Below are 26,162 nucleotides of genomic sequence, written 5' to 3'. Positions count from 1 at the left end.
TCCCTGGGTCCCCTGTGGAGAGCCATGTTCGTGTAGTGTATATTGCAGCCATGGGTATCCTGCTGAAGGAGGGCAAATTGCAGGGCACTTTCTGTTCAACCCTTCACTGGGAGAGAAGAAGAAGTGCATCAGTTCTCTTGTATTTCTCTGCTTGTGAAAGTCACTCCTAATGCATAAGAAGTATAACCCAGTCTGCCTGTTTTCTTTCTTTTATTCTCCATGAATACACTGCTCCCACTCTTCACAACTTAAATCACCAATTAACTCTTTCTCCCCAGTTAATAAAAAAAATTTAAAAATCACTCTCATAACCTCATAAATTTTAATAACAAAGAGGAAGAGCAGTGCATGACTGAGACACATCAGGGGGAAAAGCATTTCTCTGTCCCTCCAAGTTGGCCCCTTGCCTGGGGGCAGAAGGTGTTGTAGGGCTAGTCTGTATTTCCATGCCTTATGCTCACACCTACGATATTTCTGTCTAGCCAGACTGCTTTGTCAGACTCGGAATCTAAGACAGTCACTCAAATTGAAACTGCAGCCTGGAGTCTGCCACAGGACATCAAACTCGTTACTTGCAAAGCTTCACACCCCCTCATAGTGTCCTTTTGGTGGTGGTGTTTGCATTGTTGATCATGGCTATCCTTCGAGGAGATCATGAAGGAGTGTAACTTCTCAGGCATGAGCTCCTAAATTCAGCACCAGCTTTAATTCATTCCACTACCAAAAAAAATATCCTGCTGGTGTGTTTTCCAGGGTGGGTTTCTTCTGATGCATTTGCCAGGAGGTGGTTCCCCCTGGGCTGGACAGTCCAGCAGTAGTACAGTCAGCCTAGCTCAGCAAGCCTTCTTGGGGCACTGTGTGCCAAAGGAGCAGGAGTTCATGGTCTCACCTCTATCTGTTAAATCAAGTGCCAGAAAGTTCAGCTCGCAAACCTCCACTTCTTCAGGCTCTTGGCCAGTCAGTGTGAACTTAGTCTCCACCTCTGGCTGGTCCCTCAGAAGTTCTTCCAAATCTCCAAGCCTGGTAAAGACCTGCTATGGTGTTTGCAGATTATTCCTGTTTGAAGCATCTCCAGCTTTTCCAGAACGTTAGAAAATAGGCTTAAGAAATATTAAATATATTTCACATTCTTTAATATGTTTTCCATCTCACTTGCTTTGTGATCTACAGCAGTACGTTACCTTGGGCTCCCATGATGCAGGACCTTGAATATTGAATGTTCATTTCCATGTTCTTCTATATGTTTTAAAGGAAATGCACCTTCAAACGTTTATTTCTAAAACAGGTCACAGACAGTGAGATTAGCATGCCTAGATTATAGGTGTTTTTTTTTTCTCCTCTTGACACTTAAACACCATACCTGAAGCATAAGCATAAAGTGCAGCAAAAATCTGCAGATACTCTTCTTTTGAGTTTTATTCCCTTTCCAGGTGCCTGAAATAGTGATCTGCTGGAAATCTGGTGCTTTTGTTCAAATTTCTCTCTTTAAAGCAAAAACAAACTTTTGAGAATGCCAAACAGCTTTCCAGTTAGATTTTCTGCTAAAATTAAAGGTCTCAATAATTGACAACACCAGGAAGATGCTGCTGGATGAAGCTTCTTGGCAGGTTCTTTTTTTTTTTTTTTTGGTTTTTTTTTTTTTGTTCTTCTGGTTTTTTGTTGGTTTTTTTTGTTTGTTTGTTGGTTTGGTTTTTTGTTGTTGTTTTTTGGGGGTTTTTTTTGTTTTGGTTTTTTGGGGTTTGTTTTTTTGTTAGCCATTTATCATTAGTTTGTGCTCTGCAGTTCCCTTATTACAGCTGTTAAGCACTAAGGTAAAACAAAAACCTACGAAACACAACCTGCTATACAGCCTACAAAGCTGCTGCTCTCCCAAGAACTGCTCCTCTTTGCTTAGCTTTCTGTTCTTTCTGTGTGCACTTCTGGGCTCTCAGACCAGAGATCATGATGATTTTTCCTTGTGGTAGCTGCCAAGCACATCTCTCACTGAGTAACATAATGAGGAATGGATAGATTGGTAGCTGATAATAGTGGCCCAGGGCAAAAGCCTCAACTTTATTGCTGAGAGTTTAAGAGGAAAAATGACCTTAGGAATTACTTGATGATTTACAGTTTGGGAAGCAGTGGTGGCTTGCACTGGCCTAGCTGCTTGTCGAACTACTGTGTAAGCAATATTCTTGATTGCAGCTTTGTGGACTTCATCATAGGGCATATGTTTAAACAGAAGCATGAACTGATTCTGGTTTCAGACTGCAGTGTTGCAGGCTGAGCATGCCATGTGCAGTGCTCACCCACCTTGCCTTGATCTACACCTGGGCTCTGCAATTGACTTCCAGGCAAGGTGTAACTCACATGAGAATGAGAAGCTGCAGGTTGAAGACAGAAGCACAGTGTAAAAGCTGTACAGTTCAGCTGGAAGAGGAGAGTGTATATAGAAAGTCCTTGTGCATTGCTTAGGCTTTGTGTGCAGTTCTGTCCTGCTGTAGTTCTAATTTGGGTAATCCCCTGTATCACTTAAAAGTCTAACATTAATCAGTTCTTCTCTTAGTCATTCTCAAATTTCTTTCTTAAAGGAAGCATTAGTAGTTTTAGCTCTCAATTTTATGTTTATTTTTGAGAGAAGTTTTATAAAGATTCCTTAAGTAATGTTTAGTCTGTTTGCAAAGTCTTATATCAACATGCTTTTGAATTTGCCATGTCATGTAAGGAGACATAACACACAGGGAGTTTCTTTAACTGTGAAAAGCAATATGGCTCTTGGCAGCTTTGCCTCCCCTTTTGTCTCTTTCTAAGCTGTAAAATGGATTTATTTTGTTAAAGCCAAGAGACCTTTAGAGTTACTTAAGGCCAAGTAGGAGCTGCTGACTGTTGTACCCTCACTGTAGCCTTCCCATGGCTGCTGGAAAAGGAGCACTTTGCAAAATTAGGTAATTAGTGCTTCCATATTAAAGTTATTAATTTTTCTGCCCCATATGGTATTAAAGACAATCCTGAATATTAACCTTATGACCTAAAGGGATTTCCTCTCATGAGAAAGTCATCTGGGTTTTTTTTTAGCTCATAAAAATATACATTTGTATTTTGTATTCTTCCTGTAGATAACCATTTCTATTTAGCAAATTTTAAAAACTCAACTAAACAGAGGGAAAGGCAGCCACAAAATAGTATCTCAGAGCTTACATGAATGAAGAATGTTTGAAGTTCAGAGTTTCAGTTTTGCTTTCATTAAAACAGAAATATTTTCTTCGGTTTGCAACAAGATTAGAGTAATTCAGGGCACATAATCCCCTTCACAATGTATAGTCCGTGATGGAGTATTTTCAGAAAACTTCAAGAACTTGCAAAAAAGTGTGAGAGGTCTTACGTCTACATCAATTTGTGTTTATAATAATGATTACTGATTCACTGCTGTGTTAAATGCTGTAGGTCAGGCTAGCTGAATTTTTATTCAGAAGAGCTTTGGCCTACAGTCAAACTTCTGGCTTTGTATCCTATGCTCTGTGTATGTTTTACCTTCTTTTCTTCCCCCCCCCCCCAATTCTTTCCTTCTCCTATCTCTTCTTCCAGTAAGATAAGTTACTAATGACCTCTTTGGCCCTGTGTCCTGATTCCATGGTGAGGAGCTCTATTCACAAATCCACAGACCTAGATGCTTTCTGGTTGTGTATTTTCTTTCTGGAATGAGAAAGTAATAACATCACTTGTTTAGCTTTTACTGGTTTTAACAGCAGGCATAAGAAAGCTTTTCTTAACATTTTTTATATTAACAGTCCATTCTTAATAGCCTTGCATTCTCTACAAGACTAAAAATAGTAGTCAGAGTAAGCATCCTTCTGGATTGTATTTGTGGAGCTGAACAAATGGTTGTTATTACCAGCTGGTAACATATGACACCAGCACTAAAATACTGGCATATATTAGATGTAACCCCATTTTGCAAGTGATCACTCTATTATGCTTTCACTGAGCATTCACATTCTCTTTACTGTTAAAATCTCTTATCACCTTTGATTCAATGCCAGAAGTTTTTTAGCCTTTTTCTTGCTTATCCATTTTTAAAATGCAGCCTGCAGCAATAAGACGTAAAAATTTATGAGGCCTGAAGGCACTGTCACCCTTCAAACAGCATCAAAACAACAAAATTACCCAATGGCTGAGCCCTAGCCTTCCCACCAGCCGGTTTGGTCAGTCATGCTGCCATTTGCAATTCAAGTATGCGCTCACTGAAAGGGAATATTTACTTTAAGTGTTATTGCCAGGGAAATACAGAAACAAAAATCAGATTTTGTTGACAAACTGTACATTGCCAAATCCCTTTTCAAGTTGTTTAGAATGTGTGAGGAATACCTCTTAATGCTCGCTTTTCCTCTGGCTGCTTAACGGGTTTGTACCCCCTGAAAGTAACCTGCTTACCCAGGTTGTTATGCACATGTAGAAAATTACTGATAAGTTTACTAAATACTAAAACCATGCATTTGCAGTTGCAGTTCACATTAAAAAGAGTATTGGTGCACCCAGACACCAATTGAGCCACGATGTTTGATATCTACAGTGAAGCTGTGAGTTCATGAGGCTTCATAAGGCAGCTGGTCTCAGCGTTTGGTGTGAGTTGTGTCCCTGCCCAGGGCACGTGTGTTGTTGAGTGGGTGTAACCACTAAGCGAGCACTAACTCAGCTACAGCAGTGCTGTTTCTTTGCCAGCCCTTTTCTAAATGTGACTGAAGACCCAAAACCTTGACTATTTGTGCTTTAAGAAGTCAGTGTCACACAAGGGGTCAGCTGACCGTGTTCCTATCTGTTTAATTATGGCCTCTATGTAGAGAACCTTCTGGCACCTTGGAATGTTAGATTTGACCATTTCATGCAAGAAAGTGTTGTACACATTATGGCTGTGTTTGGGACAAAGGAATTGAAATGAGTATGTGTGTTCACAGCTTGTAATTCAGCTCAAGTACACACTCATAACGAGTGAGAAATACAGAAATTCCAAGTTTTGACAAATTGCTGTTGGTTTTATTAGTTTTGAAGAGATGGCCAGCTAACATTTTTAGTTCTTTAGACACTGGCTTTTCTTCTGGACGTATGGCTGTGGATCTTCTATTTAAATTGTGATGCTGCTCTTCATACATCTGCAAATTTTATCCCAGTGAGCAATGCTAGCCAAACTATGCTGGATCAAACCTCCAAACAAGGTGTGGAGGTATTTTACTACCAGGGTTAGCTTAGAATCCCATCTGCAGGACAAAGCTGTGCATCTCCATGTGATTTCCCTGTAATCCCCTGCATAAGAATGTGCATTTATTGTAGGGCCTCAAAGAGCTCAGTCAGGCCTGAAGGCTGCTAGATGATGTGCAGATCTACAATCACTCTTTTGGTCTCTCAGCATCACCCCATTCTTCCCCTTAATTTTCCTTCAGTCTTCTTTTAAGCCATACCATCCTTTGACATTAAATGGAGTTTTCAGACTTCATGGCAGCTGGGCAGGGTGGGATATCAAGCAGAACACACAAAACAGAGAAAAACAAAGACTTGATAGGGACCCTCTTTTGCCATCTCTCCTAGTTAATTTACATATATCTTCACATGGAGGCACTGTTCGCTTTTCCCCTTCCAAAAGTATTTTCTGATATTATATCCAACCATATAGCCATAGTTTTTTGTGCTACTACAGGGATGGAGCTCTAGCTTTTGAATTTTAGTACACTGGTGCTACTGTTTCTGCTAAGAGCTTTCTCTTGAAACATGCACTAAGAGGTCAAAAGTTAAAATAAATTTAAAATATGCTCAAGGGAAAATTCACCACACGTACTTGACTGTCAGGGTTTGAGGATTTTTTTCTCCCTTTTCTTAGTGCTGAAGCATATTAGAGATTTTTATGGTTTTGAGTGTGATCCAGCATTGATACTGTAGCTTTGGAGGAATGCCAGCAGGGACTCTTACAGAATATCAAGTTTTATACCATCTTATGTAATGTTTATGCGGGTGGGATATGACATATTGAAATTCAATTTATTGAAATTATTGACATTATATTCATGCTGCCCTGTTGCCAGTGGGGCTGAAATGGCTATGTTTTGTGGTGTTCCTGCTTATACAGACATAGACTCTTGGGGAAGATAGGTTTGCATTAATATTTTTATCTTCTTTTGCACCTATGTTCACTAGTGAATTGGTGCCATTATGCTAAATGCCTACACTGTGCAGCCATAGGCAAGTAAATGAATAAGGGACAGGGTCTGAGTTCTTAAAAATAAGAAAAATTTATTCAGGTTTGCAATACTGGTTAAGGAACCTTCCTCTAGGCAGGCAGGGTTTAGTTTCTTTTTACACAAAAGTCAGTATCTATTTCTCTCATTAATCCTTTCATTGCAAAACTCATGTTACAACAATGCACAGAAACCTCTCTACATGAGTTATGTCTTTTTGATTTTATCAGCCTAATTCAATCAGTGTGCATCTGTATAAAGCTACCCTGTACAATACAGGATTTTTCCTGTCTAAGAGACAGAAAGAAAGACACGATGTGTTTACTCTGAGGTTGCCATGTCAGAGGTTGGTGGTACCAATACCATCATGTTGGGGGAAGGTTGTGTAAGAGGACCCACTCTCCCAGACAAAGTACTACTTAGAGTAAAGCCAAAAAAAAATCTATGTCAGCACCAAACTATAAGTGAATGTAAAAGTAGCTTTATGTTTTGTAAAGTTTTTACTGTAGAGGCCATCATTTCTGTTAGTTTTTAAAAATGGTTTGAGAACACTGTCCCTGTGTGTTTTATTGATATGTTCTAATATGAGATTGATCTTGCTCTTACAGCAGCACATGCAGTAAGAAAATCATGATAATCAAATTTATTAATGTATAAAGGAAAAATATGTCTGATACTTAAGAGAGCATTTGAATTCTCTAGGGCACTTCTGATGTCTTCCTTTACTTTTGTTTTTCTATATAGATTCTCGGGTGTTTGTGACACATCTGCCACAAACATCATTGCATAACAGTTTTTTCCTTTAAAATTTCAAAAATTCTTTACAGGATTCAGCTTTTCTATTAACAGGATTATAAAATTAAAAAAATATTTAGATAATATTGCAGTTGAAACAGACTGGAGAATTTTTACACACACTTTATTTGTGCTTTAGAAATTTTGCTATTTAGGAAGCCTACCCTAATTGTTTTTCTTCAGCTCATCGCAGAATCTATAATCAATTTAGCAAGAAGATGCTTAGCCAATGCTTTGAAAGATCCATACATAAATATTGCCATGTCATTCTGCTGGTCGGGATTATGTTACTTGCTGCATGATTGCTACTCATTTTTTGCCAGTATAATCAATAAAAGTGACACTGAGAAATCTGATCTTCCTTTTCTGCAGGCCAGCTTTGGGTGGTCTCCTTACATCATCTTTTCGGCAGCACCAGGAGTCCTTGGCAGCAGAAAGAGAAAGACGGCGTCAGGAGAGAGAAGAAAGGTTGCAAAGGATAGAACGTGAAGAAAGAAACAAATTCAAGTAGGACCCAAATTTGCTCTCAGTCTCTTGCTTTAATGTGTGATAGACTGATCAATCATTGAGACATTCAACTGCAAAATAATTGAATTGATTAATAGTTTGTCTCTTTAGATACTTTTCTTGATCTAAGTATCTTAAAAACTGATAGATTGAATGCATCACGAATTTTGGTATTTAATAAAAAAGCTATTTTTTTAAGGCAGCCAATTACACTGCCTGGGTATGTACAGAGGCTCAATTTTATTAGCTAATATTCTCACCAAATTACAGTCTCAGTGAGGCATAGGATTTGAAGGTGAAACAGTGGGACAAAAGTATCAAGAAGGGAGGAAGGGACAGCACTGAAACATATTTTTGCTTTTAAGTTATGCAAAGTAAAAATGTCTTGCTGTATGATAGTGATTTTTAACTACTTTTTCCTGGGTTTCTGAACACGTGTCTCTTCCTCCGGGAGTCAACAACTGACAGAAGGTAATGACCAAAATAACTGTTCAAACCTTGGCCAGACAAATGTCATAGCTAAATGTGGGACTTCGCATTTTCACATCTGAGAAAATGTTATATGATGTGGAATCCCAGGGTGTGCTGCCTGAGGGTAGTAAGAGACAAGCCCCCTCAACCTCTTCAGTCCATGCCTAGAAATCCCAGCTGAGACTTTAAAAAAGACTGCGGTGGGCTAAGGATAGATATGGAATCTATACCTGAAATTGTTTGCCTTCAGTCTGAAGAGTGTACGCTAAGAAATCAATGTTTCTTCGTAGACAGGATTGAAAAGCTGACCTATTTTTAGTAGTTAGAAGACATAATGTAATAACTTAAAGAATGGTAATATAAATGTTTTGTAGCCTTAGAATTGGTAGTTACAGAAAAGATGGCACAGGGTTTCATGTTAGCTTGTCTATTAGTATGCAGGATTGTTTTCACTATAATCATCCCTTTAGTATGAAGTGGAAACAGGCTGTGATTCTTTGAATTTGGAAAGAGGAATAACTTAGGAGTGGTTGACTGATATTCTCCTGGCTTCAGAAGATAGCTAGTTTAGAAGGAAATGAGAGGCAGAGGGAAGGTGGAAGAGCACCATAATAGAATCTTTGGCAGCCAGCAGCTGCCCAAGTCCTCCTGAAACAGAAACAATAAGGTTGCAGTCTTCCAGCCTCTTCCAAAAACTCTCCCTCTAAGTGGTATCATCAGACTGCAGCAGGCTGCCATGGACAGCGAACATCATCTTTCAGAAAGGAAACTCCCAGACCGAAAAAGCCAACAGGGCATTTGGCAGATTGACCTATTTGAATAACAGATCTGCACATTTCAGTAGAGGTTGGCTACACTGGTTGTTCTGTCACTAAAAGAGGATTCTTAAAATCAGAAAAAAATTTCAACACATACATTTTCATCCCTTTATTTGAGAATCAGAAACTGATTAACTAAATCTCATGATTGTACTACATATTTAAGATTATTTTTCAATGCCCAGTGTTTTCATCTTTTGGATTTGAGTTTTGTGATCACTCAAAAGTTATAACTTTTGTTTGAGCAGAGGGGTCTCCAAAGCCACCAGACTTCACAAACAGACAGCATCCCACAGTTGATTAAACAGTCTGGCAGGAGGAAGACAAAGTCACAGCAAGCAGTCATAGACAGTTTCATAAGAGTTCCTGGGATTTCATTATCATATCATCAGTCTGGCTAGAAACCCAGTCTCTGAAGATGTATTTTTGATTAAAAATAGCACTTGCAATTCAGTCTTTAAACTCGTGAGCTGTACTGGATTTGCCATCATGACTCATTTGTTATCTCATTCTTTCCAACTCTGCCTCAAGAACATTGCACTAGGTTCTGGCACCATTGTTGACAAACTGAGGATAATTTAAAGGAGAGCATCACTAGTTGTGAAAGAGCTGGAGGATAGGAAAGCTGGAGGATTAGGAGAGGAGCTACAAAGCTTCATAAGCTATTGCTAACTAAAGAAATGCTTTGCAGAATGAACATTTTTCTCCGTAGAAGCATTACTGTACCCATTGCATATGTAGAACAATATGTCCTAAAATAAAGTGGTTATTTTTCAGCTGTAGAGAAGAGTGAAAGTTGTCAGAGGGGAAAGAGTAATGTTAAAATTTACGTGCTCAAAATTTCCTGGAATACTTTTACAATATTGTGAAAGTATAACCAGTTCAGAATTCAAAGCCTGTGGAGATGGCCTGAAACAGTAATGTGTGTTCCCTGTTAGAGGACTTTTGAAGACCACTTGCACGCAGATGTTTGATAGCTACTAGTATACTACTGATAAGTAATTCTTTTAATGACACAATATAAAGAGGAAAAAAAAAGGGGTTATTAATAAAAGGAGTAGTTCTGAAAATCTTTCTGGTACTCACAGGTTGCACTGTGAAAGAATCTAGCAGATAAGGTGAAGATCACATCAGTTCTGTCTACCAAATATTAAAAATATATTGTAAGGAACCATCTCGCTGTGATAGTGAGACAGGGTAGACATTTTCTGGGTTCTGCCGTGCTCCAAGTTAAATTTGCATCCATGTTTGTGGATGTGGCAGGCCTGTCCAAAATCATAGTACTCAAGCATCCAGCAAACTTGACTTGGCAAAAGTTAAATATATGGCTTACTTGAGGAGCTGTGGGAGTGGCAGCTGACATAAAAGGAGTTTGTATCTCAAACTCCGGGTGAAAAATAAGGAAGTGAAAGGTTATCTGTCCAATGATGCTGCACACACCCTCTTGGAATGCAGAATTGTAGTAAAGTACAGTCCCCTCTACTTTAGTAAAGCCAGTCCCCTGTTCTGTTTCCAGCTGTGGCAACTAAAACTCACTAAGGAGAGGTTCCTTAGAAAGAAAGCTAATAGGTTTGCTCACTGTCTCAGTCTGTCCTGCCAGGGGCTGCAGTCACTGTCTTGGGGCATTCTGAGATGGAGCAAATCAGGGATGGTTAAATAGCCACTCATGTGCCTGCTCCCTATGGATAAGTGCAGTTCATTGAATCTCATTTCAGATACCAGGTTGCAAAGCATGCTTCAAGTTCTTCACTTTTTTGCAGGTATTTTTAGAATTCCTTTTAATGACCTTCCAAACTACATATTTGGTGGTATATATATGGATAAGTGTACACTTTTCAGCAATTTTTGCAAAAACAAACATTTTTTTTTGAAAACAGCCTTCATTGTCTCCAGTTTGTGTGTACCACTCTCGGTTTCTCCTGCTGTACTTATATTTCTATTACTTACCTTTTTCTTCTGGTTTCTGCTGCAATTTACTGTAATTCTCTTTCTAGCCGTGATTATTTAGACAAAAGAGAAGAACTAAGACAAGCAAGAGAAGAGAGGTTTGTATGTCATGCATCCATCCTTCCCTATCCTTCCCTCTGCCTGTTTGCACTTCCTATATTCTTTACTGTGGAGCTGTCACATGTTTACATTTTTAACTCTGCTTGCATAAAACACTTTTATTCCAAAAGACTTCTATAAGAAAGAAGTTGCTGAAGAGCAGAATGAAGTCCAGCTGTAAGCACGGCAATAAATGAAGAGCAATGAGAATGCTTAAGAATGATTGATATCTTTTATGTATTTGTGTGGGAAATAAGCTTACCCCATTTGCCTCAGAAATTTGCCCAAATTTAGGAGAGTTATAAATTGAATAAGCCTTTTTCACCCAGTGGGTCCCAAGCTTTCTGGAGGGTCAGAAAAGGCAAGTGAGGATAAAGGAAATTGGGGTCACAAGCATTGCAAAACCACAGTAACTGGCTGATGAAAATGGTTCTGACCCAATCTCAGCATATTTTTATCTTTCAGAGCCAAGTTTTCTTTGCCGATCTCTTTAAACATCAGCAAGTAAATTACAAAGCTTAGCAGTGTTTATCATTGGGGCATTGTTTTAGTTTTATTTAAATAGCATATTTGAAGGGATGGAGAGTTTGGGTTTTATTTTTCCTCTTTTTTTTTAATTCAATGAACAAGTTTAGAAACTCTGGGCTAGGCTGGGAGGTATGTGCTTATAAAAGCATATTTTTCAAGGAATGCTCAACTGAGGACTTTTGTCTCTCAGTAGCTTCATCTCTGCTCCTGCTAGTAATTGCATCCTGGAGAGAGTGCTTGTTTTTACCTGGAAAATATGCAAGTTACTGTACAAATAGATGAAAAATCATCCAGAGTGCTTCAGTTCTGCTTTTATGGTCCTCTAGAGATTACTCACTGGAGATACTTTTGGATTGTCAAGAATTGGAGTTAGATTATCAAAATATGAGAGCAGCCATCTCAGAAATCTTTGTGGTTTTGGGTTTGTTTTTTTTTTCACAAAATCATCATACAGGGGACAGTTTTTTTCTGCAGAATGAAGCTTTATCTGTTGAGGCTGAAGTAGCTGATGTTAAAAAAATTATTTTAACATCTCTAAGAAAAGGTGGATGGGCTTTCCATTGTGCTTGCAGTCCCAAAACAATTAGAAATAGTTTAAAGCATTTTCTGAAATGAAGTGCATCTGAGCACATAAGCATCATAGGCTGATTTGAGCTGAGTAAAACCTTTCTTCAGTGGGCATGCTCATCTTCAGGTTTTGAAACAAATTAGAAGTGAGTTCTTCAGAACTTTCAAGTTGTAAGGGGAAATGCCAACTGGAGTATTTTTGGGGAAGTGTTCACCATCACTGCTGCACAATCTGAGACTATTTCACCATTCATTAATAACGTTTTCTTATCCTTAGGTCTCTTTTGAACTGAGATAACAAATTATCAGTTCCTACTCATAAAGCGGAAAGACGTGTCTGCTTTGACAGCAGATAAATATTGGAGAAAACTTCCGCAAATGAAGTCTTGCACCAGTAGTCCATTACATTGACATTCTGTAACTACTTTTTACAGACACTTTTGCACAAATGAAGTTTTATTTCCTATGGGAAGTTGTATGATAACTTCTTTTAGTAGAGTGCATAGACTGTAAGAAAATCCTATAGTCAAGGTGCTTAAAATACTAGTTAAAAACTGATTTGTATGTTTCCTCCATATCAATTCTTGCTGTTCAATGATTTGAGGCCTTTTCCCTTTGCTTGGTTGGATGTTTTCCAGTGGTAATTTTAGAATAAAACCGAGAAAGGTGAGCTCCCAAGCCCTCTCTGGTGTGAGGTGTGCTCTGCACTCCCATGATTTTTTTGGTACCTTAACATTTTAAGTTGCCCTCAGGGCATTACTCAGATGCCTAGAGAGCTCAAAATGACAATTTCTTCTACTTGAAATGATAAATCCAGTGTTATGTTCATGAGGAATACCAAATTGATAGCCGCAGACTTTTGGCTGGTTGTCTATAGAGAAGAGTCAGCATAGCTGAGATGATGTCTGCAGGTTTCCATGATTTAAAAGAGTATAGCAGCATATACAGGGGCAATTTGTCAATCCTGTAATGGAGGTATGGTAGCTCATCCTTTCAACCCCTTCAGATTTTGGTCTACATGACCTTGCATATCTGCTGCTGGCATTTATTCAATATGAAGATATTTGTCAGTAACAAAAAATAACCTAAATAATGTCATTTATCAAGTGTGAAGTGTTAATAACTGATTCTTTAATTATTTTTTAATTCTCAGTTATACCTATTTACTAAGCTTCCCATTTGGTAACTATTTCTGCTGATGTGCTGCCATTGGAATTGCTGTTCTGGTGCCCTTTTTTGTTTCAGTATAATAATCAGATACATTTCGAAAAGTCGCCTCTTGATGATAGTCTCTGCTTTGCTGGTTGGCAGTGCAGCACACAGCTACAGAAAATGTTAAAGCACCTGAAAAAGAGCTGAGGACAATAAAACATTGTAACTCCCCACATCATATAAGGATCCATCCAGATCTTTGTTGTAGTCTGTTGGCAAACTGAAAAACCCCCTTGGCAGCAGGCAGCTGGGCTGTACCTGTTAGTGCCAAGTGATCAATCTGAATGGCTCTTTATGAGTCTGGAGTCCCATCTGCTCTGCTTGTGAGAAGGTGGAAGGCACTGTACATAAGTGACCAACATTCAAAGAAAGAGTGGCTTCATGAACTGTAACAAAACATTATGCTGATGCCAGAGAAATGCTTTCCCCTCTATTGAAAAGGCAAGATTCAGTCTTGAGAATTGGCTTCATGTTAGAACTGTAAACAGTTCCTATTTTATAACCATGCAAGTATGTAGCTTGTTATATTTTCATCCCGAGTCTGTAGGGGTTCTTTTTCTTGCAGAATTTGTTCAAAGCCTGTGCATACCTCTGGAGGAATAAAAGAAAATGAGTTTGTTCTTCATTATTGCTGTTTGCAGTAAGGCAAATTGCCTCTGAAAACACAAGGACTGCTCTTCAAAGACACATTTCTGTCCTCTATATGAATGTTTGCAAATGTGCATGCATGTGTGGCTACCATATGTACTAAGCATGTTTTTTGCCACATATGGCTGACTTCTTTACCCTGCCTGCTTTTAGTGCACCCTCTTACACTAATTTGGGCTGTCAGTGATGCAGAAGGGGGGAGGAGAGGTGTTCAATGTTATGAAGTGTTTACAACAGTCTGTTATAGGGAATGACCAGAGTGTTTCAGGGACATAAGAAGTAGTCCTGATTAACCTGTTTAACAGCTCACTTGTGGATAAGGCAAACAGTCTAAAGCCCAATCCAGCTGTATTCATGAATTTATTCCTCAGCAAATAATGGTGGATAAAATTAGCAGACATCTGGAACAGGCACATATTTAAAAGTTATTTTGGTCGAAATGTATAAAGCATACTATGAAGAATATGATTGGTAGCTGGTCTTAATAAACAGTTAGTGAGTTCTGCCTGCCTAAAATGCAAAACAGATGTATCTTTGTTCTTTTAAAGTGACTTTGATGAATAAACTACATGTGACGTCAGGTACAAGCTATTGGATGTCTGAGTCCGGCAGAGAAATTTTTCAGAATAAAAAAAAAAAACTTTCCATTGTAGGCTCTGGAGAGAACAAAGTGAATTCCACTGCATTGCTCTCAGAGCAAATAGAAGCAGGTTCAGAATCTTTAGATAGTCAATTCAGACGTTTATTATTGGTGTTCTTTTCAGGAAGATCTGGTTTTGTCTGCTGCATTTTCGTCTCTTTACAGCAAGTCTGAGATTTTGGCAATTTGCACCAGTATTAAGGGGCTCTGGGTTTGGAGGGTTTTTTTTTTTTCTTTTTTTTCTTTTTTTTTTTTTTCCTCTCCCAGGTGAGTTTTGGGAGAGGGAGGGCTGAGAGGAGGAGGAGGAAGAGGAGGAGGAGGTGAAGGAGGAGGGTGAAAAGGAGGACAGACAAATGCTTCCAAAAAGGAGGACTGTGCAGACAAAATACAATAGCTAAAGGTTCTTTAACTCTGCTGGGTTTTACTTTTGTATTGTAATGAGCAATTTAACATTTTTCAGGGCAGTAGTCTTTGCTTTAGTGTGCACTTTTTGGCAGATTGAGCAAGCAGGCAGTTCAGTGCTACGCTCCTTGTGTCAGGAAGTCAGCTCATTCTCTGCAGGTGTTTCATCCATAAACAAGCATCAGCCACAGGCTTCTTTTTCTTTACGGAAACCTTCTGGAATTTAACTTTCAGATACAAATACTTGGAGAAGTTGGCAGCAGAGGAGTATGAGAAGGAGCTGAAGAGTCGGAGTGTCAGCCGAGGCAGAAGTGAGCTGTCCTTGAACCTGAGATCTCCTTCAGCTCCATCCTCACCTGTACCCAAGTGCGTCAGCCCAGCATCCATAGAGTCCCAGGAAGAGCTGAAGACCCCTTCCATCCCATGTGGAACTCCTCAGCCCTCAGAAGGTAAGTGAAAAGGAGGGTAGGGGAAACAATGCTGGGTTTATCAGTTTCTCCTGGGATGGTGATTTTTGATGCATGAGTGCAAGAATACAATCTATATGGTGCCACAGTAAAGGGTCTACATTGTTTCATCCTGTCTTCCTAAATTGCCTAGTTTTTTGCATTGATTTGGATATCATGTAATCTGTTCAATAATAAGATACATGGCAAATTGTAGCTATGATTCATACTGTCATTGTCTGTTGCTCTTCAAATGGGATAATTAGAAAATAGAGAATACACAGGGTCTTAATTTTAGTGTCATGCTCTTTATATACGAGGAGTTACTGAATACTAGACAAACAGTATTCCTGCCAACAGATTTTGCCTATGTGGATTCTCTGAAAGAAATGCAACAGATGAATGCCAAGATTATAATAACCTTCCAGTAGAGCACAGGCTGAATGTGACCAACTGAAAAGTTCTTGAATTGAAGGCAGGGGGAGTGTGTTGATTATTTTTAATACCAAGAAAAAACTCTTAAAATTGTAGCACAAGTCATAAAGGACTTAAAAGAGACCACAGACAATTAGTAAAAAGGAAAGTATAACTAGTGTTTGCACGGTTGGTTTCCTGTCATATAATTTATTGGTGTACAGAGCAATGCTTTCTGTGTATGTTTGTATGTCATTCTGCCACTTGCATCATGTACCTCTCCTTCAGTCCTCAAAACAACACATGCCATACAGATTTATATTTGCACCACATGATGTTGTATTAACGTTGGGAGCTAGAATGCATGTTGAGGGCAAATTATCGCCATCACTCATTTTTATTTTATTTGATTTCCTGCTACATGCTATTGGTGATTAATGCATTTGTAACTTGCACTGCTTGGTTTTATGGAGTGTTATGGCTGGTAGCATGCTATAAAGCAAGGCAATTTAAGAAAAACGTTACAAATACTGAATGCTGCATATGTTTGTCCTCACTGTACTAAGTAGGTGAAGTTTATTTTATTTTGTTTTATATATTTTCCCAATTATATTCCCCAGTTTTCTTGTTTGGAACCTTAAGAGTCTCAGTGGAATTGTTTGAACTTAGAAACCACAGATATTTTCCTTCAATACTGGTAGTCAGAAATATCCAAACACCCATTTTGTTTAGTGCTATATTGCTTTTAGAGCAAATAAGCTGGATTTTTCCACCATTAGGATTTCAGAGCTGGGTAGGGAGCAAGTATCTCTTGTGATGATTATTTTAACATATTTCTCCTGCAAGCATTAAAAAAAAATTGCAGCATGAAATGGAGCAGCACAAACCATTTGGAGAATACATTTAGAGCAGGTGTACAGGGCAGCTTCAGACAGCCAGAATGTGGCAAAGCTATCAACCTGCGGGTAGACAGGACATCTCTACTAAAACTCCTGGCAGTATAATAGGCATTGGAGGGCAGCACCTGGAAGCCTGGCAAATGGACCACAAGGAGAGGCTATATGGATGGGGCAGGGTAGCCTTCCAGCCAAGGGCAGCTGCAGGCAGATGGCCAGGACAGAACCTCAACAGAGGCCTGAAATCTGTGGGATCTGGGCATGGGGAATATTTTTTCAGACCTATCAAAAGTACTGGAAAGGTCATAGGAAGTCATGAGCATGTGGGCAGGACACACCATCTGGAAGTGCCCATATTATTGGATATCTGCCAGGGGGGAACAGGCTTAATGTAGACACTGTGACATGGTCTCTATACTATTATTTGACTTCCTTATCCTCCATACTGAATTAAAATCTCAATTTTACTGGTTTTAGGAAGGGTTATGAGTCCCACTTAATAGGTAGAGAAAATGAAGCATTAACTTGCTCAAGTCAGTTGTAAGAAAAGCTGAAACAGAGCCATGGACAGAACTCAAATTACTTGCACCCCAAGCAGTTGCTTTTAATATGGGGTTCACCATCTTCCCAAGCAGGAATGAAACTGCAGAAGGAAAACAGTTCCTTGGTTCTGTGCATACAATGCTCTAACGACTCTGCAAGAATGGTGTTAACAGATGTGTGATATTCATCTGCAGAATTCAGGACCTGAGGTCAAAGGCAAATAGTGTTCATCTACTAGCAAAACAATAAGGGATTTTTGAAGTCAGATTTCTTTTATTCCTTTTGTGCTGAAATATCCTTTGGCCATCCAGTATCTACTAGTATTAAGAAGGAAACAGATTCTGTCTGTGGAACTTTGTCTCACACTGTGAAATATGTCAGTACCATTACCCAATATAAAAATCTAGGCTTACTCAGCTGCAGTGTTTTCTCATATAAAACAATTGGTTCCACTGAAGTAATCAAGTCTTGTAGGACTTATTCTTGTAAAACTTGTGTTATGGCATTCAGAGGAAATGAAGGCAGTCCTGTAACTGCAAAAAGGAACTTAGGTTTTTTTCAGATCAGCTACTTACTCTTTTGTAATTTCATTGGAGAATATTTTGTGAAGTGCAAGTATGCAGTAAAGGAGGAACAACAATAACTGAGACATCTCTGAAGTCAATCTACAAAGGAATTTCAGGTGAGCCCTTCTCTGAAAGAAGCAGCTTTTTTAGCACTTGAGAAAGTAAACAGGCCAACCCAAGTGCACACTGTGGACAGTAGGAGACCTTCTGAACATAGTGGTAGTTGAGTAGGGTTTAAGTGCTGCCCAAAACATGGCTGATAAGAGCATCTCAGCAGCTGGGGAAGCACCAGGGCATGAGCATGCAATGAGGCCAATGCAGCTCCTGTTGCAGAGCCAAAGGAACCATGATACAGAAAGTCTGAGGAGGAACTGGGGTGGGAGGACAAAAAAAAAAATCATTTCTGACTGCACGAAGAAAGAGCCACTTTAGTCTGCACCTGTTCTTACCAACACAAGGTATGGGAGGAAAAGATTGGAGTGGGAGTGGGGAGAGATAAGGAGTCCCTGCAGAATTCAGAGGAAGAGGAATCCTGTGCTGGAGTAGCTGAAGGGAGATAAGATTCAAGACTTTAGGCAGTGCCTGAACAATTGAACCAAGAGGTCTTGGGCAGGCATAGACATTTTCAGACTTACTGTATGCATCCACAAGAGACACTCAGCATATCTATCTCACACCTCCAAGTGGAAGGCAGAGAAAATAGATGGGGATGTGGTTGGCTAATCAATTAGGTGACAGGGGATTAGATGTGAGCCCAGAGGGATACGTCTTCTCTCTGAGGGCTTATAGGACTGGAGGGTTGAGTTCTTATCAGCAGGATATAGCATCTTGTGTCTGCTTCAAAGTTGATTTATAGTTGAGTATTAAAGAAAATGTCCATATTCCTCTACTGCATTATAAGTTCATAGGCTTGCTTTTCAGAAGGGATCAGCTTATAAAGGTATCATGCTCCTTAACATCTCAGGCACACCTTCGTTGCTGTTGATGGTTTTTGATTTGACCAGGCTTGCTTTCCTGAGTCTCTACAGTCTCCACCAGCAAGAAGTCTGAAGACAAGGAACAGAGCCTGGTCTGTTATTTATTTCTCTTGCCACCTGTGAGGTTGCCACTTAGAGCAGTGTTTTGTCTGATATGAAAATGGATCCAGTAGGTGTGGGACTGAAAGTTTGAGCTCATTTCAAAGAGGCCACTACCAAGCATTCACTGAGAATTTTATTTTTTAACATCTTCAGAAGTTCTCACTAATGTCAATGCAGTGGATTACATGATGGAAATGCAAGTGATGGATGCATGTCTAGCTTACTGGCTTTGTTCTCTTGAGAGTGTTTCCTGGCAGATTTGATTTTTGTACTGTTTCTTAAGGGAAGTGCTGCTGGACTTAGCTCACTATTTTCAAGTGATTTTAGCTACAGGTGGATTGTTTGATATTATCCCTATATATAGAGAGAGAGGCTATCAAAATGAGTGTCAGCATATCCTTGTTTTTTTCCAGTACTTGGATTTTGTTATTCCTGGAACTCAAAAGAGCAGACTATGTCAGTATAGTGCTCTTTACTCTTTGTTATGCATTAGATTTTGCTAAGTTGCTGCGTATTTCTGGTATGTGTGGAATATTTCTTGTAAGGAGAGTATCTGGAATTCTTTTGAGCATTCAAATTTTCTCAAGCATTTCTTACATCTCCCCTGACTTTCTTCTGTTGCATCTTCAGTGTGGCTTCATGATGAGAAAGTTGCAGTAAGCGCAGGAATCCTGGCCATGTTTTAATCAGCTTCTCTCTCCATCTGAGCTGTTAGAGTTTACTTTTTTGGTTATTGCATGACAGTTGGTTTGTTTTTTAGGTTTTTTTATTCATGGATTAATTTGTGACATTTGTATATGTGGACTATTGAACCATGGCAAGCCAAGAATCTTTCTTGCTAAAGTACCACATTAGTTCCAGGAACTCCTGAAGATTTCCTAAGCTTTCATCTCAGTTGTATTCAAATCTTGGCTTGACTTTAAAATGTTCTTATTCTATACCTACACACTGACAGCTGTGGTGAGAAACACATCGCTGGGATTTGCAGCGTCTGCCAACTTCTTGGCAGCCCTCTATAGTTTTGACTCTCTCCTAGGCAGTGTCCAGGATCCAGTCATCGGTAAGGTACATTTGGAGAAACAAGGCATGGGCAGAGGTGCTTGCATATCTAATTTTAGACATTAAGGTGCTCTCAATGGAGTAGAATGTGATCTTCATTATTTTGGCTTATATTTACTTAGTATAAATCTACTTAGCTGCTCACTAGAGGACTGAAATATTTGGATTGCATTCCAGTATTTCAGTGTGATTTTTTTTTCCTTCAAAGGTTGATGTCATACCTGAAGAAATTCTTGTTGTGTTTTGTGTAATCCAAAGATAATGAGAAATCCAGAAGACTCTTTTGCAATTTTGTAATGGAAAATAGTTAACTGAGGGACAAAACAAGTAAGATTTGGTCTTTATAGTTCAGCCACCCAGAAGATTTAGTACAGAGGGAATTTGGGAGGTATGCAGAGCTAACATGCATGTCCATTTTTGCCACACTTTGCATGGCCGTTTCAGGTTTTACAGAACTGTGAGCTTCTTGATGCGATTATGTGTGGGTGCTCTTCAGTTTCTTTGCAGCATGCAGGGAATATTTGCATGTGAAAATCTGCTGTTACTACTAAAAACCCTAAAGGTGAATGAATTATTTTTATTGGGAAAGCAGGGAAGAAGAAACCAAGTGTACTATCAACAATGTTTGCTGTGTGCCAACTGATAAAAAAGCTCATTGTGTGCCATATGCCAGCCAACTGGAAACTAAATATGTGCCATATGACAGGCAGTTGGAAACTTTGCTGAATTTTGATGTGGCTATTCTGAAGTAAATGTGCATGAAACAACATATGGTTTTTGTCAGCCAAATGTGTGACAGTGCCATTTCGAGACTGTGCCATTCAAGTGTGTTATTAAAACTAATATTTGTATTTTTTTTGTTGAAGTGTTCCTCATCAGGTGAAAAAAGAACTCTTCCAGAACCCAAAGAAAATTCAACCAAAAGCCACAATCACCCTCCTTTTTGTTTGATTTTTTTTTTTTAATCTCTTCTTTCCTGGCTCTGTCTAGGCACTGAGTTGTCAATGCTCAGGTGAGATGCCCAATTTCTGCTGGTTCGTTCAAATCCTTGTGTGGGTCCAACACTGCAGCTGTGGAAGTATGTATAAAAACAGTGGGCTGGCTCCAGACAGTGAGTGAGGGGGCCTGCCAGGCCACTCTCACGTGCAATGCTGTCGTCTCACAACATCCATCAGTCTGCTGCTCCTAATGTTCCTGAGCACACCGTGGACTTGCTTTATTTTATTTTCTTTCCATAAGGCACTTGTACAACTCTCACTTCGCTCTCGTTTTGAGGGGTGAACCTGAGACGGCTCTGTTGATAAGTGAATCTCTTTCTCCCATTGTTCTCTCCACCAGTGAGTGCCAGTGAACCCGAACCAGAGACAGAGACAGAACCAGAACCAGAGCAGGAGGCTGAGGCTGAGGCCAAGCAGGGAACGGAGACACCCAAGGAAATAGAGGCTGCAGAGGTGGGACCAGAGAGTGAGGTGGAGCAAGGACCAGAGAGAGAGCCAGAAGAAAGTGCAATACTCAGTGAAAAGGAGAGGCAGAATGAGGAAGTGAATGAAAAAGACAACTGTTCTGCATCCAGTATATCCTCAGCAAGCAGCACTTTAGAGAGGGAAGAGAGAGAGGACAAGTTAACCAGTGACAATGAAACTGGTAAAGTGAAGCTTTTTCAATAATGAAGGTTTTCTGGTGGAAAAAAAAGTGTTCAATTAGCAGTTCTGATATTATGTTAATTAGCTAACAAACCCTTTGCACCTATCTAAGCCTTTCTTCACTATGGCCAAGTCTTGTCTACTCTCTGCTTGGACATCCATACTTTATTGGGGTTACTATGTTTGGGGGACAGTAGGGCCTTGATGAAATAAAGTTTCATTTGATTTGAGATATTTTTCTTCCCCTAAGATTAATATATTAACTACTGAATCAGCATGTGCATAGACTTGGATCTCTAGCTCCTGGAGAATTTATTTGGATTTTCTGTACATAAGTCAGTGAGACAAAGGGCTGTGCTGACACAATTCGTCACGAATTTTCAGATGCCTTTTCTCATCATTTTGGTGGAAAAGGAAGAGCAGTGAGGGCTGAGATGTTTGTTCCTTCCCATCAGTACTTCTGTCTTGGACAGGCTTCAGACAGCAGAGAGAGATACATAGGAGCTGCTGAAGATAGGTCTGGGCCGTGGCCTTCTTTAGTTCATGTGGAGGAGGCACATGAAATACACCTTGTCTGGAAAAGACCAGTTTCATGGTGCTGAGGGATTCTATCTAGTCAAATAGGCCACGAGGTACCAGCCTGGAAAGGCTCACCCTGGGAAACACTTCAAGTACCAAGTTTCTGCCCAGATAGATAATAATAACCAGAGTTTGTCTTTCAGTCTAGGCGGGGAGGGAATAAAAGACAGATTTTGACTTTGTTGATTACTCTTTCCCCTTTTTTATAGGGAGGTAAAGAAATGTAATGTAATTAGGGCATTTGATTCCCAAGTCTTCTTTAGTCTGAACCATGGAATGAATTGTCCTATATTTTCTAAATTCTAAATAAGAAAATGAGGTGTGCTTCACAGTGTGAAATAGTCCTGCTCTGTCCCGAATGAAGAGGGATAGCTCTAAATCCCAACAATTACCTCATAGACATAAACTGTCAGATTGAATTGTTCAAGCTTAAATCTGTCACTTTTTTTTCTGGGAAGCATTACACGAATTACATCCTAAATTTTAGAGCTAATTTCTTTTCAGTCAGTACCACGATTGAGTTACTTAGAATGCTATTGTACTCATAAAGAATGTAGATGGATATATCTGCAGGAAAGGCTGGGAAGATGAAGGATGTTGTTACACTGTGGTATAGTCCAAGTGCAAAAAAAGAGCAATTGCAAGTCTTGTCTCATTGCCTTGTCTGTTACCGACCTGTTACCACTCTAATTTAAAGTCCATATATACTTTTGTTAAAAGCTAAGAAATGTATTATTGCTAAAATCAACATCTTAAAATTCTCCTACACTACCAGTAGACCAAAGATTTATTTGGTAGTGATGAATAGGACTCATGTGGTGAGTTGTTTGCTGTCTAGTAGATGTGGAGTTCTGGAAAGCAAACAAGCACTTCCTCTAGCAGTTTTGACATTCCCAAGAAGCATTTTGCCATTTATGAGATGGCTCGTTGGCTCTGCCCAGGTGCATTGAGGACAAAGGCTTGCCCTTGGTGCAAGCTTCTTCATTAGCCATCCTGCCAAATTTGGCTTCCAAGAGGTCTTGTTTCTCCAATGGTATTTCAAAGCTTTACCTGTGGAGAGGGGAGCAGAAGAGACCACCAAGATAGCAAGAGTCTTCACAGATATGATCTTTGATCATCTTGGACAGTTGAGGGTGGAATTGGGGAATGCAAATTAGAGATTGTGTCTGGGCAGATTCTGATGAGTACTTTTGCAAAGGATTAAACACTGGAGGTTCCCATCTGGTGAAACTGAGAGGGGGTAGATCATGTGGGGTTTGTGGGATGGATCTTGGGAGCCATCTTGAACATCTTTGAAGGAAAGGCTTAGAGTAGGGGGAAATCCTATGCAAGGGCACAGCTGGGTAGAATCTATGGTGTGGGGAAGAATCTAAGTTGTGGTGTTGTCTAATGAAGCTACCTCATAGAGAAATCAAAGAGACTACCTCAGGTGAACAAGTATTGGTAAGAAGGCAATCCCATGGATCAAGTCTGAGGAAAAATGATCAGATAATGGAAGCAGTCAGTCCACCAGCAAGAAAGTAGGTTGTATCTGTTTCTGAAAAAAAAAGGCTTTCTTTTATCTGGGGTTAAACCTCTGGACTGATTTTAAAACATGGTTTAGAGCTTGATCTAAATAGAGACAGGAGTCACTGCTGTCTATACACTTTGTGCTGCAAGTGTTGTTTTAAGGGAGGGGAGAGGCAGGGAGTTGTGGGGCCCTGGATGTAGATCTCACCAAGAGGACACCTTCTCAGAGCACAGGACTAGATGATATGCTAAGAAAGCAACTCCATTAACAGAGAAAGCTGTAAAAGATACTTAAAACTCCAAAGTATTGAAAAAGGTGGTAGCATAAGTGAAGACACCAAGATAAAATGGGAGTTTAAGAAAAATGGCAACCTACAGGTATAAAAGAAAATCTTTAACCAGAAGGACCCCCCAAAAAGGCAGGCTAGCAATCAATGATTAAATAAAAGAAGCAGAGTTTATGAAAAATGTGTAAGGACTATGGGGAACAGAAGGAATTCCATACAGGAAATATAGTAAGTGTGAAGAATTATCATTGTTGCATGTTTAATCATTTCATCTGATGCCCACTGGAAAAAGGAGCACCATAATTGTTAGACACATTATCCACATTGGTTAGTAGTATTAAATTCAGAGAAATGGAGTCACAGAGACGCTTACATCATATATTTTTCAAGTTTGACCACTATAATTTCTTATTTATGGTGCTGTCTCAGACATGGTATTTTGCTTATTATTTGTGAGAAAAGCAGTAGTCAGAAAGATTAAGCTTCATTACAGTGAAATGTTAAATGATTGTAATGTGGGAAGGCCAATAGTCATTCAACACTGACATATAACAGGGAGGTTAACAGTGGTTGATGAGCAGCATGTTCAGAATTATTTTATAAAGGTTCTCATATCATAAACAACTTTTAAAACCTTGCTTATGCTTACACTCTTTGCCCTGAGAATTGCCCTGAGAGCTGTACGCTGGATGTGCAGCCTACTTTGGAATTCCAATAATCTGTGTTGTGGAGGTGGCCCAGGTACCCAGCCAGGGGGTTCTGAGGGCCTGAAAGCTGCCCTTCCCTAGCCAGCGGGGTGGGAGGAGGAGAAGTAAACAGCTACAGGTCAGCCTTGACATCAGGCAAGGAAGATCTCTTTCATATGATAATATTTTCCTGAGGTTGTTCTAGTACATGGCCAGGTGAAGAGTATGATGATAACCTGTTTTGTGTCATTGTCATGATATTTAAGCCCCATTTTGAAATACCAAAGGTTATGAGAATTTATGCACTGTATAAAATGAGCTGAGGTAGTATGTACAAAATGAAACCTGATTTCAGGTTTCAGGTGACAGATTTCAGGTTTCAGGAGAAACCTGAGCATTCAAATCCTGAAAGTTATATCCCTACCAAACTACATGTTATTCTCTAGTTCCCTTCCTTTTTTGAGAATTACTCCTAACCCATCAAGATCAGGCCATATCAGCACTGCATTTCAAAGTAACTGTTTTCACAGTAACTGTTTACCTAGTTTAAGAGTAGTTGTACATGCATCCCTCGCATGGTTTTTTTTTGTTGGTTGAAGAGTGTTCTTGGTGCTCTGACTTCCTTCCCTTGACTCTTCCCATCTCTGTGTGTGTGATTGCAGGTCCATGGTCACAGACCATTCAGGATGCTGGTGTGAATGAGCAGTGCAGCAACATCCTCAACAACAAGCGGTTTATGCTGGACATGTTGTATGCGCATAACAAAAAGCCCAAAGATGAAGAGGAGAAGGAGCTGGAGGCGAAGGAGGAAAAGAAGGAGACGGAGGAAAGCGAGGAGTCACTCACTAGCCTAGCCAGCAGGATCTCTATTCTTCAGGCCACAAAGCAGGCCAAAGATGAAAGTGTCAAAAAGATGGAGATCGGAAATCTGGACAACCAAGGCAGTGTGAAAGCCTTTGCAGAAAAATTTAACAGTGGTGAGCTGGCTAAAGGGACAGCAGTGGCTGAAGATGAAATCAGTGAACAGGTCCCTGAGAAAACACCAGCACAGACGAAGAAGGAATCTGATTACATCTGGGATCAGCTCATGGCTAATCCTCGAGAACTTAAAATTAAGGACATGGATTTTACAGACTTGGGGGAGGAGGATGATGTAGATGTGTTGGACATGGATATGGGTCCTGGGGACTCCCTTGCTCCCCCTCCTCCACCTCCACCTTCTTTTCTGGGTTTGCCTCCTCCACCACCTCCCCCCTTGTTTGGATGTCCGCCTCCACCACCGCCCTCTGCTAATTTATTGGCTCCTCCTCCACTGTTCAGCACTCCTCAGGGTTTAGGGTCACCCCAGGTTTCTAGGGGTCAGCCAGCATTTATAAAGAAGAAGAAAACCATCCGTCTGTTTTGGAATGAGGTACGGCCATTTGAGTGGCAGTGTAAAAACAACAAACGCTGCAGAGAATTCCTGTGGTCGAAACTGGAACCCATTAAGGTAGACACTTCCAAACTGGAGCATCTCTTTGAGTCTAAATCCAAAGAACTGCCTGTCACAAAGGTACAGCTTGTATTCAGTTTGCTATTTTTCTGCTATTGTATTGGTATTCACTCTGAATTAGATCTA

The 26,162-nt window shown here is 39.8% G+C and overlaps 1 protein-coding gene across 3 annotated transcripts in view; it reads left to right on the top strand.

The window, feature by feature from the left end:
- Positions 1 to 26,162, top strand: part of FHOD3 (formin homology 2 domain containing 3) — a 374,811-nt gene that overhangs the window by 286,233 nt on the left and 62,416 nt on the right. For all 3 annotated transcript variants that reach the window (XM_041475887.1, XM_041475885.1, XM_041475888.1), the window contains 5 exons: positions 7,371 to 7,505; positions 10,789 to 10,839; positions 15,072 to 15,286; positions 21,179 to 21,484; positions 25,207 to 26,096. In XM_041475887.1, coding sequence (XP_041331821.1) covers positions 7,371 to 7,505; positions 10,789 to 10,839; positions 15,072 to 15,286; positions 21,179 to 21,484; positions 25,207 to 26,096 — 1,597 coding nt within the window. The remainder of the gene's footprint in view (positions 1 to 7,370; positions 7,506 to 10,788; positions 10,840 to 15,071; positions 15,287 to 21,178; positions 21,485 to 25,206; positions 26,097 to 26,162) is intronic.

This window comes from Pyrgilauda ruficollis, unplaced genomic scaffold (genome assembly GCF_017590135.1).
Source record: "Pyrgilauda ruficollis isolate IOZ18807 unplaced genomic scaffold, ASM1759013v1 scaffold37, whole genome shotgun sequence".
NCBI classification, from domain to species: Eukaryota; Metazoa; Chordata; class Aves; order Passeriformes; family Passeridae; genus Pyrgilauda; species Pyrgilauda ruficollis.
The sequence above is the reverse complement of the archived record's forward strand: the minus strand, read 5'-3'. Positions and strand labels throughout refer to the sequence as shown.